The sequence below is a fragment of the Grammomys surdaster genome, unplaced genomic scaffold (assembly GCF_004785775.1).
Source record: "Grammomys surdaster isolate TR1022 unplaced genomic scaffold, NIH_TR_1.0 126115, whole genome shotgun sequence".
Lineage (NCBI taxonomy): Eukaryota > Metazoa > Chordata > Mammalia > Rodentia > Muridae > Grammomys > Grammomys surdaster.
In genome coordinates this window covers 7,652,103-7,666,365 of record NW_021620923.1, presented here as the reverse complement: position 1 = coordinate 7,666,365, position 14,263 = coordinate 7,652,103, and the positions used below count along the sequence as shown (strand labels likewise).

Genomic DNA, 14,263 nt, shown 5'->3' with positions numbered 1-14,263 from the left:
GCACAAGGAAGCTGTGTTCCAGAAATAGTCTATGCTTGAACTTCTTGGTACGGCTCCCTGGAAGTCAGTATTCTTTTAGCAGCATTCAGATGAAGATGTGAAATTCTCAGCTCCTCCTGCACCACACCAGCCTAGATGTTGCCATGCTCCCATCTTGATGATAATGGACTGAAACTGTGACCCTGAAAGCCAGCCCCAATTAAATGTTGTCCTTATAAGAGTTGCTGTCTGTTCACAGCAGTAGAAATCCTAACTAAGATAGAAAGGGAAGGGGAAAATAATGTAATTGTAGTTTCAAATATAAAAGAAATAATTTATAAAAGGAAGTATCGATTTCTATATTTCATTAAAGTTGTGCTAGAACTTTGAACCTTCACAATGGATAAAAATTGCTGCTATGAACAGAATGTTTAATCTTCAAAGTAGCTGAAATTAAATAGAACAATAGTCCACCTAAGTAAGTATAAATAGTCAATCAAAGTGGGTACAGATATATTTCATTCTCATTCATTTCCTTCCTTTATCATATGTCTTGGAAATAAGCAAACAAACAAAATTGAATCACAATAGTGTCTTATTAAAAGTGCTACCCTTGTATATTTCACCAGACAGGGCAAGAACATCTGCTGCTTCTAACCTACTTGAAGTAACAAGGCCAGATTTTCCTCTCACTTGGAATCAGTATTTAAAACATTGGATATATGATGGACAAAACAATAGACACTGTCATGTATGTGATGTTTGTGAGGTAAAAGCTTGGCAGGATGTCACACATGGAAGGGGTTTATTTTGCACTATCTGGGGAATGAGTTAGAGATTTGAAGTTTCTGACATTGCCAAGTCACCTTTTCAGGCACGTGATCAAAGAAGAGAGTTGGGCAGAGAGTACCACATGCTTTTAAAACCTGTTGTTAACAACATAATAAGTACTAGTCACTGCGTCTATATCTGAGCCTGGGGCAAAGGCTATCTGAAAGATGAGCAAAATATTACAAGGGGCTTAGGCATGGGTGTATGCAGGACTTATATTTTACTACTGGGAGCCCAGCAATATTCTAAATTAGTATTAAAGAAAAAATTAAGACTTAAGAGTCTTTACCAGACCAAATTAGGAAAATTGAAAGGACATAGTGAAAGACGTTTTGTAAGTTAATTACCAGAAGAAAGTTTAAGATTCTTTTCTTTAATTAATAAAATATATTTTAAGTAAAAAGTAAAAGATAATTTATAGTATTCATTGGTGTAAAAGTTAAAACTAAAAACATTTGGAATACAGTCAAAAAGTAATCACCAAAACTGATTATAGTCAAAGGGAAAAGAATATGTACCTTTAAGAAAGAGGACAATCAATCAGTGCGACTGAAATATCACAGCTGACAGAAACAACAAACACATTAAAATATACACAACTACTTCAGTATTTAAATGAAACCTAAATATAAGTTATATAATTTAATGGAATAATTTTATTATCTAAGATTATGCAAATGTTCTGACAACCTCCAATGGGTAACTCAGGGAAAAATAATAATAATTTGAATATTAGAAATTAGAATAATCACTTTTGACAATAGCTGAGTATCTTCCTAAAGATTGTGAATGTAACCTTTCAACTAATCTAAAATTAACAAATTATGATGTTGTAGTCTGGAAGTTGAAATAATAATACTTTAAGTTAATTTGTATATATTTAATGCAAATGTTACAAAAAAGTTCTTATTTATTTTCTACTTTTTTCTTTATAAAGGCACAATCTCTGGCTCACAACCTAATATTTAATTCAAATTAGGATACTTAGGTAACTAATGTTAACTGAATCATTATATGAAAAACAGATTGTGAAATCAATGTGACATTGAATGCATAACCCATCATCTCTCAAAGTTGATCCTGTATATAAGTTTGATTGAAAAATGAAGAAATAAAGAGGAAAGGAAAGTAATTATATGATCAAGGAATATTGCTAAGATGTAGGTTAATGCATCGTTCTCAGAAACATTAAAATACTTAAGTGCACTTTGATTTAATTTTAGATAATAGCTCATTAAGAACAGATTTAAAAGGTTCATATCCAGACCCAAAAGGACATGCATGGTATGTTCTCACTGATAAATGGATATTAGCCAGAAAGTACAGCATGCCCATTATATACCCCATGGACCTAAAGAAGTAAAACAAGTAGAAAGACCCAAGTGAGGATACTTAAATCCCACTTAGAAGAGGGAACAAAATAGTCATGGGAGGCAGATTCAGGGTGAGATCAGAGTAATAGAGGAGAGAGTAAGGGGTAGGGGTGGGGCAGGATCAAGTATGGGGAGAGACAGGGGAAAGGCCAAGAGGGCCAAGACAATGAATGGAAATACTTTGCTGTCAGGGGCTTGGGGAAGGGAGAATCTCTAAGAAGTCTCAGAGACATGGGATGTGGGAGGCACCCAGGACTCAATGTGCATGATGGACCCCCCCCCCCCCCAGTGGATGGTGGAGACACCAACTCACCTAAAATATTTTTAACCACAAATTGCTCCCATTTCAGAGAAATGCAGGGACAAAAATGGAGCAAAGGCTGAAGGAATGACATACCAGCGATGAGCCCAACTTAAGATCCATCCCACAAGTGGGGCACCAATCCCTGACACTATTACTGATCCTGTGTTGGGCTTGCAGACAGGAGCCTACCTAGCATGGCTGTCCTCTAAGAGACTCTACCTAGCAGCTGACTGACACAGATGCAGATACTCACAGTTAAACACAAGATAGAGGTCAGGGACCTCTATGAAAGAGTTCGGGCAAGGATTGAAGGAACTGAAGGGGATTGCAACCTCAAAGGAAGATCAACAGTCAAATAACCTGTATCTCTGGGAGCTCAGACAGATTGAGTCACCGACCAAAGAGCATCCATAGGCTTCTCCTAGCCCCCTGCACATGTGTAGCAAAGGGTTGCCTTGTCTGGGAGAGGATGTGCCTAATCCTGAAGAGACTTGGTGTCCCTGGTTGAGGGTTTAAGGTAGGAGCCCTCCGTGAATGGGAACTGGGAGGAGGCACCAGGAGTGGGAAGCATTTGGAATATAAATAAATAAAATGATTAATTATTTTTTTCAAAAAATTCATTAAAAAACAAAGATGTCCTCTAAATGAGGGATTTGGGAACATCTTCTTAACTTTCTTAAACACCTACTAAGACATTGCTTTTATTTAGTCCAAGACTATGGATTTTGTAAATATATTTTAATATTATAAAAAATCGTGATTTTTAAAAATCGCAAAAATTTGGCTTAGTATGTCTGTCCTAAGGAACCTTGAGGAAATTTCTTTTTTAAAAAAAAACTTGCATAAACTGGGTTTATGTTAATCCAAATGATCTAATAGTCACATTTAGATAAACAAAACACTAAGTGTCTCACTTTTACTTTTCTAACTAATAACATGCCATATACTAAGAAGTATAAATAAAATTAGGATGAATTTAGTTGTTTTAAAAGTTGGCTGTGACACTATCTTTGATTTGCTTGATTTAGAGGAAAATGTAGCTAAAATCCCCTTAAACTTTTTGGGTGAAAATTGAGATGCAGGAAGGGTAATGGAACAGGAATAGTTGTGTTGGAATGAGTGCGTTTAGGTACTGGCCATGTTCAAGAACACTCCATAAAACCAAGCTTTGTTGGGCATATAATTCAATTAATTCAACCTCAGGTTTTAAATAATTAGAACATGATCAATCACTGAATTGATGTTTAATTCTGTTCTTATTTTAGGGAAAATGAGTATTGTCCAGGAGATTCAACATTCAAATTTATAATCTTCATCCTCAGTTTTCTTCTAGGTATGGTTCTTGGAAATGTGACTTATCTTTTGGTGTCGGGAAGAACTCTGAAAGAGGAGAATTCGGGGACTGCTATCACTATAACAATTATAGCATTGTTATCTCTTTAGGACATTGTTATTTCATGCCTGAAATGTCTCCTACTCTTCTAGCATTCCTATTCCTTCTCCAAACCCTAAATTCCTGTGCTAAATTTCAGAATACCATCTTTTCCAGACCTGTGAAAAGGCACACTCATTCCTTGGTAGATCTGTTTCTTCCCATGCAGTGCAATAAATTACCACAAACTTAGTGAATGAAGACGAACCACATTTGCTATCCTGTAGGTTGTGAAGCTTAGTCTGGTTTTCCCATTACTAAATCAAAGTCTTCACGGTAGTCTGGTTTTCCCACTACTAAAGCAAAGTCTTCACGGAAGCTTAAAGTTCCCCTTGTAAACCTCACAGGCTTCTTCAAGTTCACTAGTGGTTAGTAGTTCATTTTATTTTTCATCCTAGGCATCTGAGGTTTCAGCTTTCTTATTCCTGAGGGGATGTTTCTATGCTCCTAGAATTTACTCTAGCACATGGTTCCTACAAACTGTTTAAACAGGTATTGATTTTTCTTCAAGACTGACAGGAAACCATCTTCCTGACTCTATTTCTTTTAAACATCTTATCTTATTATGCCAGATTCACTTTTGATAATTTCCTTTCTAATAGTGCAAAAAGCATCTATGGCTAATGCATGTCAGATTTCCTTTATCATATAAGGTAAAATTATCACAACACCCACCTTTATATTCAGGATTTCTTCCGACACTTAGGGAGAGGGGTTACATAAGGATGCTGGGTCCTAGAGGGTTATCACAAATTTTGCTTAATGCGTTAAAGTAAAAGCTAGTTATCCAGAAAAGAAAATCTCAAGATTTGGTAATAAGAAATGCTCAAACTGCAAATTACCAAGCATATAAATAGAATGAAAACTTTAATGCAGCTGCCAGCTCTCAGGGCGTTGAATGATTTAGAAAGGCAGTGCACATCTTTTTTGCACAGTAAATGGCAGAGACTCAGACTTCCTTACTTCCCAGAAGATTAAAGCCTGCAGGGAACACCTGTGGTTTGGATGTAGAGCTGCCCAGAGGCACCAAAAGGGTGTCTGAGTCAATGCCTGAAGGGGCAGGGAACCTAGAGCAGAGATGGAATTGTGATGGTTCCATTCTGCCCTTGAAAGCTTTTAGAAAAAATAAGTTTCACTACTCCTCAGAGAATACATTCCTAACTCCTTAGTCTGGGATAGAAGAGTTTCAAAAGCACATCTGAATTCTACCTCCTTGGTTGTCTTGCCTAAGCATACCCTCTATAAAATTTCCTCAGTATTTAAACCACTTACCTTAACCACAGGGATAAATTAAATCCCTTTCTGTAGAATGTCCTATAAGTTACCCCTAGCTTCAACTCAAATGATGGATTTTTAACACCTATTTATTCAATGGTTAGATATTACTTACTAAATGCCTATTTATGAATGAACATCTGAATGTAACTAATTCATGTATTTGAGCCTGAGAGACTGAAAGTTTGTGTAATCATTTGTCATTTGAGAATGTACTAATGAACCACTGGTCTTTCTGTTTTATTTATAATTTTTATTTAGAGATTCACATACCTTAACAATCATTATTTGTTAAATACAGAAATAACAGCAAGAATGATGAAAATCTAAAATGTACTTAGTGATTTTTGTACCTGGCAGCAATTTCTTGTGTGTTATCTGCAGTGTCAAGCAACAGTATCAAGGAGGCATTATTATAGCAATTTTAGAGGAGAAGACAAAAATCTCAAAAATGAAGGACTTCTACACAGGTAATTGATACTTATGCTGTTGACTAAATGAATGAAGTCCTCTGTAGATAGATGTGATCAAGTAGTGCTCTCTAGAAGAAAATTCACTCAGAAACATAAAAAGAAAATCCACATGACAGGTAATCTAAAGAAAGATACTTATTTTTATATACATTCATCTTCGTAGAAAAGAATTCTAATAATGATTATTTTAATAACTGTAGTCACCTTAAACATCTCCAGGTTAAGGGTCTTGGATTCTTCATGTGACACTTCTTTCACAGGCTCTAACATACTGGGAAGCTGAGGCACATTAGAAAACTCTTACTGAACTGAATTGGATTAGATTCTAGTAGCTTCACTTTCCCTTCTGTGTTATACTAACGCTTATGTGTGTTCAAAGTTTCAAGTAATGCTGTAGTAAATTCGGCCAGGTGGTAGTGGAAGTCATATGTTTTCATCTCTGGAAAGACAAGGTAGTGCACGATGATGATAGATCACTCCTTGCTACGTATAGTGTCAGCTAAAATAATGGTTCTATAAAATAACACTTAGCAAATTCAGAGGACAGCAGGCAAAATGAATGTTCGAGCTGTGCAGACTACTGCACTTATCTTATTTACATGGATGCCTATCAAAGGGAAGTTTACAACACTCAGGAAGCTCCCATCTTGTTGATAAGACAAATGGCCTAGGCGTGCACAAGAGTTGTAAACAAACAAAATGATATGTAGATGAATTAAAGTGTCTCTGTGTGTGGGGGAACATAACAGTTCTATAAAACATTATTGCATTGAAAAACATTAGGGAAGGAGGCTTCACAACTTCAGAATACAGAATAGAATACCACCTCCCCTCACATATCATTAGTTTCGTTTGATATTTAAAGCAAAAGCCAGAATTGTTAAAAACTGAATTGATTGAATAAAAAGTTATTATATTATTGGTTTCTCATGAGTTTACAATGTTAAGTATGCTCAGTTAATATGAATGAATTATCTAATGTTTTACCTCTTTAACTATCCTGGGGAGTCAGGAAAGACTAATCCTTAGACCACTGAGAAAATACTAAGGATATGTATTCAACAAACTAGTTCATTATGTTAAGGTTAGGGAAAAGATGCCAGTTATAAAAACAGTTCACTGGCAGGAGGAATGGCCCCCACTTTAAGAGAGTTTTTTCCTCTTTCAGATGACCTAGCTTCAATTCCCAGCATCCACACCAGGCAGTCACAACTACCTATAACTCGGACATCTGCTTCTGGTCTTCACAGGCATCCTCATATGTATATTTTACAATTCTAACACATACAAGTACATTCATAAGTGCATGCATACAAATATGGACATGCACGTACACAGAAATACAAATAAAAAGTCCTTTCAAAATCTTTGAAATAATACATTTCAAAAATACTTGCTATCCTAAACCAAGTCTTTCACAGAAAAAAAAAAAGACTTCTGTGAGGCTTAAGAATTTGCTGCCTAGAATATTTCTGTAAGCTGCAGAAGGAATTTTATACATATCCTGCAGTATAGGGCTTTCCATTAGAAGTGCCTAACATAAAACTGACTGGAACAAATGCTTGTCACAGTCAGATTACCAGGGAAGCAGAATGAAAGATTAGCTTAGAAAGATCTGACTGTGTCCAGAAAAATCTACTACATACATCCTAAAGTCGGTATTAGGATAGACATTATTGAGCCTGCTGCAATACAAGATTCAGGGCACATAGCAATCTGAATGTCAACTTTAGAATGATAAAGTATCCAAGTTTAATTTTATGTCATACAACTAGTTAATCTTATAACTAGTAGTTAGGAAAAATGGTGAATAAGGTTAAAATTGTTGATAAGATATTATTAGGAGAGTATACATGTAGAAAGTAAAATAGAATACACATGACAGTAATTTTGTATATTACAATCTTGGTATGATAAGCAAACCCACGTGCCAGGACTGAGTTTTCACTACTAAGAATCAAATAATTGGATACAAGATAAAAACTACATGTAAAAGTAATTGGAGTGGTTGGGATAGCATGTTATATAGAAAATTATGCCAAAAATTATACCATTACATGTTATAGGCAGCTTGTTTGAATAGCCTACACAAACAGCTATCATCTATGAACTAACAATCGCCACTACACAATGGATTACTAATGTATATGTGATACCAGGTCTAACACCTCCATATGAGATTCAAGATACACCAATCATACTAGGATGAACTACTTAATCAATCACAGACTGGCCACTTCCTATTTGAATTTTCCTTCTGTGAAAACCTTAGGTTACGTATGTTTTGTGTGTGTCAGAGAAAACATGAAACCAGTACAAAGCCTCTAAATTATTATGGATTTTACCGAAACAAACCCCTTCACTTACATTTTTTAGAATCATTAGAAATCAAATTTATGATGTTTAGGTTTTCCTTTCAAGACATTTTAATTCCAGAAGTCTTCAAAATGAAGAAATAATTTCTACCTGATTTCAACCTCATACCATCTTCCTAATTATAATATATAATTTATGGGAGTTGAAATACTGGTTTGTTTCCTACTGTATGTCTTCAAATATCAACCTGTATTTTTCCCCTTACATTAACTTATTTTCTGGTCTTGTCTTCTTAGAAGTATATATTAGTTCTACATTGGAATTTTTTATATAAGTAGAAAATGAATTACATAGTCATTATATTAAAGATTTTTATTTAGTTAGTTTGTGTGTGTTTCAGGCTTTGCATATATGCGTGAGTGCATATAGCGTTCAGAAGAAAACTTGCAGGAGTGGCTTCTTTCATTCCATCATGTGGATTGCTGGGATCGAACCTCAGTCAGCAGGTTTGGCATCAGACCTTTGTACATACTAAGCCGTCTTGCTGCCTCATAGTGATAGTATTAATACAATTTATGAAACTATATAATAAGTAATTATTAAATCTCACTTCAATTAAATTGAAAATAACCAATACTGTGATCTGAAACATATGGAAAATTCTCTGTTTTGACCCAGCATAATAGTTTCATCAATGTTGACTAGGGATTTTCCCCATGCTTTACCTTTGATTTCTTTGTCATTTTTGAACCATCTTATATCAGCTGCAGGCTTACTGCCAGATGTCTTACAAGTCAGCTGCATCAGGTCTCCCTCCATGACTGGTGATGAAAATCCACTAATCTGAGGCTTCTCTGGAACACCTAAAATTTAATAAGGAAAATGAGCATCAGTCTACAGGGATCACCTAAACATCTGCATGCTAAAATAAACCATTTTGCAGATATGGCAAATATTATACACATTGTCCAGAAAGCATTTTAAAGTATACATACTTTAAAGTAGTTTTTAAATAAAAATCAAAAAATTTCACCTGCAAAAATAGACTCAAACGTACATTTCAAATATAAGTGATTTTTCCAGTGAGCTATTTAAGAAGGTAAACTGAGTTAAGGGAAATATTCATAAAACATACTTCTCTTTTGTCAATTGTATTATTTATCTAACCTAGAAACTTTCATCCCTGACTTTATAATTCTTAAATCTTAAAAGGAATCAGTATATTCCCTGTATTTTATTCAAGAAAATTGGTTTTTGAATAAGGGATTCATGTATGGTCACATCCACACTGACTTTTGATTCTTTTATAGTAGAGAATTCATCTCAATAGTTTTCACTAGAAATTCAACTGTGTTTGAGAAATCATAATATCGACCTACTATTTCAGTCATCACTATTTTGCTTTATTTCAATCACTTTATGTAAATAATTGAACCTTTAAGAATATATGGGAGTGATTTGAAAACATAATATACATTGAAAGTAGATTTTTTTGCATTTGTTTGTATAATATGTATTACATGAATGAATGTGTACGAGTTCATGTGGAAGGCTGAGCAAATGCTGTGGCTAGCATGTAGAAGTCACAGGAAAACTGAGCTGTTCTTCATCTTCTGCCTTATTTGATTGGGTCAGGTTCTTTCTTTCCTGTTCTCTGACACTGTGACGGTTGCTCCAGGACAACTGGTCCACATGCATCCTAAGAATTCTCCATCATCACCTCCTATTTAGCTCCAGGAATGCTGGGTATAAAGACCTGTGCTCCCTCACAAGGCTGTTACCTGGGTACCAAGTGTCTGAACTCGGCTCATCTGGTTTCTACACTAATGCTTTTACCTGCAGAGCCAACCCCACAACATGAAAAAAAAATCACACATTTCCTATACAGTATCATCCAACTATTTTCTTGGAGGTTTGTTGAAGTATCATGTACCATTATTCTGTAACAAATGTGCCTGAAAGTTGTCCTTATTTTACCATTTTAACTTAATTTCTGAGGATTTTAAAACATAAGAATATTAGAAAGCTCTAGTAAGAGAAATACAAAGGAAAATAACAATGAAGATAAACTAGAAGTAAGCTTACTTCTCTTAACTAGCTAGTTGGTCCGTGTGGGCTCACCTCGAAATCCGTTAAGGAAAAAAATCAATGTCATACTGCAATTTAATAAACTACACTCTGTAGTCATTTATTTTGTGAGTCTTGAGTTGGCTTTACAGAACAATGCATTAACCTTAGGCAATTGTTATCTTGGAACATTCTACTTTAGTGGATGTATCTTGTCCTTAACGGCAAACTTGTGAAGATTTTTATGAAATAGTTGCAGAGGGACTTGCAATGAAACATATTTCACATCTCAAGCACAGAACCAATTCGCTAGCTGGATTAACTTTAATATTCCTGCCCAAAAGGATGTTATGCATTGGCTATTTTCAATGCAACGCTGTGCCTTTATCTGTCTAAAAAGGAAGGCAAGCTAGGGGCAAAAAGAAAAAAAATCAATCTTTAAATTTCTCAAACTTGTTCAGTACACAGGTGCGTTTCAATGAACTGCAGCAATTTCAGCTGACTAGGGCCCTGTGGAGTCTATGAGCTCTGAGCTGCAGCTTTATTGCCTCTGAATCTCTACCAATGCGTTGCTTTTTTATGTCACTTTAACCTTTTAGAAAATGGCCTGATACTTAGAGGATAAAAGCACAAGGAAGCTACAAGCTGCATGCACAAGTGACATTACGTACTTCATTTACGGATCTAGGAAATACACATTTTTCTTCTTTTAAATAGAGACACATGGAAAATTCGGGGCCATTTAGATGCGATAGAGTAGAAAAAAGAAGTCATTTTTGAAAGCCATGGGTTATTAGTGGAGGCCCCCATCAGGTGACTTAGACCATAAGATAAAGAACATCCTTTGCACATAAAGAAGAATCACTGTGCTCAGTATTCGATCACTTTTTAAATGGCTTCCAATCACACTGTGTATTCATGACCTTGATATAAAATTAATTAGAAGAAGAATACATTTACTACCTAAAACACAAAATGGCATCATTCTTTCTGCCATTCACTCTAACCTTCGTATCTGCCTTTGTCCATTTCTAAAATGAAAGCAACTAAGTGATTCTTAGAGATGTTTTTCTGGGAGGCAGCAATGAATTAAACTATGTCTATTGATTTGATGTTCAATAAATATTTTCCAATTGAACCATACTGTAGTAGGGCACATGTTTCAGAGAGTGTGATTCCATGGTGTTAGTGTCTAGCGCTTACCCAAGACAGTGAGATAGGCCTTGGAAGTTTTGACAGGCATTGTAAATAAGGAGCAGGTATACTGTCCTTCGTCCGAGAGAGACACATCACTGACACTGATGCTCAACTCATGCCAAGAAGCGCGAACCAGCTCGATCCGATTGTCCCTTAAAGCTGCAAAGAGAAAATATTGAAAAAAATGTGAATAACATAGCACACCACAAGCGTATTGAAACAGAGTTTGGACACATACAATGGATATTTTATTGAACAATACATTAAATTTTTACCTCCTGAGACACAGTAAAGACAATTTTAAATATCTATGTTTAAAAACATAGAACAATTGGGAGTTACTTAATCACTGAAGAAATAACCATTTAATTATGTGGTCAAATTCTGTATCAAACTTTCAGTGAGGAAGAGGTTAATGGTGATAAAAATTGTTTTCATTTACATTCATTTTATAGAATGAATAACATTGGCAAAAATACTATGAAAGTGAATGACATGCATTTGAGGAACTGAGATTGCTAGAAATCTTGCAAGACATCAACAAATCATTTCTGTATATCAAAAAATTCGCTGTCATAGAGACACTCATTGAATATTATTTACACAAGACATGACATTTAGCTGGAAAGTACCTGTGTCTTACCTGTCACATTTTCACTGATTGGGTAGTGTATTATGATAATATATTCTTATGTTAAAATCACTCTTCTACTACAACTATTTCTAGAGAGTCTGCTAGAATGTTACAAAATTTTGTACATTTTTCACTCAGTTGGGAGGGAAAAAATGAAAGTTTATTATGTGCTTCATTAAGAAAAGCAATAAAATCTAAGAAAAGCAAGAGAGAGCTAAGAGTTTTTTTTCCGCTGACAACCAGCCCCAGTAAGCAAATAAATCCCCACTGTATTCTGTGATTTGTTTCCATTAGAAACACAGAAAGATAATCAGTACGAAGTTGGAAGGCTGTCCCTAACCTTCACCACCAGGAAGGGCAGTCTCTCCTGGGGAATATCTACTTTCTAAAGTGACAAGTCTAATGTCAAAATTAGTGTCCATTCATGTGTAGCTGAACATGTCCATTGGACCAGATAATACCACAAAGTCTGACAAAAACTGGACTCTTGCGTGAAGCATACATAAAATATAACTGCATACCAGGACCTGCTTGTTACCCTTAAAACATACTGAATGCACTTAGTGAACACTAGGAATGCATGTTAGCATTTCCTCTAGGCTCCTGCTTGTTACTCTTAAAACATGCTGAATGTACCCAGTGAATGCGTGTTAGCATTTCTTCTAGGTTCCACCCAACAGTTACCTAGCAACATCCAAGTGGGAGCCTGGCTTGCTATAAAAAAGACAGGCCACTACTGTGCTCTCCTACCCTCTTCTCTCTTTCTGATCCCTCTCCCTCTCTCTGTCTTCTCTTTCTCCTTCCCCCTTTCCCTTCTCTCTATGTGTTTACACAGGCCTCCTCCTCTTCTCCTTCTCCTCCTCCTTCTCCTCCTCCTCCTCCTCCTCCTCCTTCTCCTCCTCCTCTTCCTCCTCCTCTTCTTCCTCCTCCTCCTCCTTCTCTTCCTCCTCTTTCTCCTCCTCTTCTTCCTCCTTCTCCTCCTCCTCCTTCTTCTTCCTTTTCTTCCTCTCCCCTCCTTCCCTCTTCTCTCTCTTTCTCTCTCCCTCCTCTCTCCCTCCTTCCCTCCTTTCTCTTTTCCCACATCTCTCCTCTCTCTCTCCCTCCCTCCTTCCCCCTTCCTCCCTCCTGCCTCTTTCCTTCTCTGACCCTCCCTCTCTCTCTGCCTCTACTCCCTTCTCAAACCCTCTTTCCACGCACTCAAATAAACTTCATTTTATACTATGACTGGTACCTCAAGGAAGGTTCTGGGATGCCCCAGCATGAGTCTGCTAAAGAATCCCCTCCCACTGCACCATAACCACACTTTACAAAACATATCACCTAGAAGTTATCTATTCCTATGGCACCCAGCCTTGATGTAAAAAAGATTCCTGGGAAAAATTCACTAGCTAGTCACTTACTGCTATTGTTACTAATTTATACTCTTATTAGGATTTAGAATCACCTAGGACACAATGCTCAGCACATAACTCTTAGGGATTAGATTATGTTAGTTGAGACAAGAAGACCCATATGTGGGTGTTACCATCCCTTACTGAATAAAAGGGAAAAAGGCAGCTGAGCACCTCTTGACTTTGACTGGGGTATAATGTTCCAGCAGCCTTTTATTTATTCCCTGGAGCTATTAGTCAAACGAACACACTCTTCCTCAAGTTGCTTTTGTTGGGTATTTTTGTTAGGACCTAAGAAACTAAAACACTGGCCATAACAAACACTAGGAAAATCATAATTTTAGTGAAGAGAGTAACCAAGAAAACACTAATCAGACTCAGATAATGGGATTTTCTGACAAAAATTTTGAAGCGGCTATCATGACTCTAAACACAACTTAACAAGCAATAACTAATTACCGTAGAACAAATTAAAAACTTTAAAAGTTAGTAAGAAAATGAGTTTGTTCAAAAAGTCACAAAATCCAGAAAATGAAACCACCATATTTGTCTATCATCAGACGAATACTTAAAAAAAAACACATAATACACATATACAATCTAACTTTATGTAGATCTAAAATAAATGAGATTATGACATTTGAAGGAAAATGAGAACAATTGCAAATCATTATATTCTACAATAAGCCACATTCAGATAGACAGTGTTTATCTATTCTCAAAGGCACAATCTAAGCATGAACTTGTAAATGTATGTGTGAGTGCATTTACATGTGTGTTTGTATGTTCAAAACTTAATAGGTAATCATGAGAGGGGAAGAGGAGAGGAAGAGATTTTAAGGAAGGTAGAAACTGGAGATGTACTAGGAAAGCAGAATGGAGAACACATTGGACAGGAGTAAACAGAACCAGCAGGAAGTGGGGACCATCCAAAAGACAGCCCGACAGAGTATAGGGCGGGATAAGCAAAACATGATGATGCATATATGCA

At 36.0% G+C, this 14,263-nt stretch overlaps 1 protein-coding gene across 2 annotated transcripts in view; it reads right to left on the bottom strand.

Moving 5' to 3' along the window:
* Positions 1-14,263, bottom strand: part of Cadm2 (cell adhesion molecule 2) — a 919,498-nt gene that overhangs the window by 134,138 nt on the left and 771,097 nt on the right. The window contains exons 3-4 of one of the 2 annotated variants that reach the window (XM_028756256.1): positions 11,254-11,406; positions 8,709-8,846 (exon numbers count right to left, since the gene is read on the bottom strand). In XM_028756256.1, coding sequence (XP_028612089.1) covers positions 8,709-8,846; positions 11,254-11,406 — 291 coding nt within the window. Of the gene's footprint in view, positions 1-8,708; positions 8,847-11,253; positions 11,407-14,263 lie in introns of those variants that run through there. The other variant, XM_028756257.1, reaches the window with a different exon arrangement.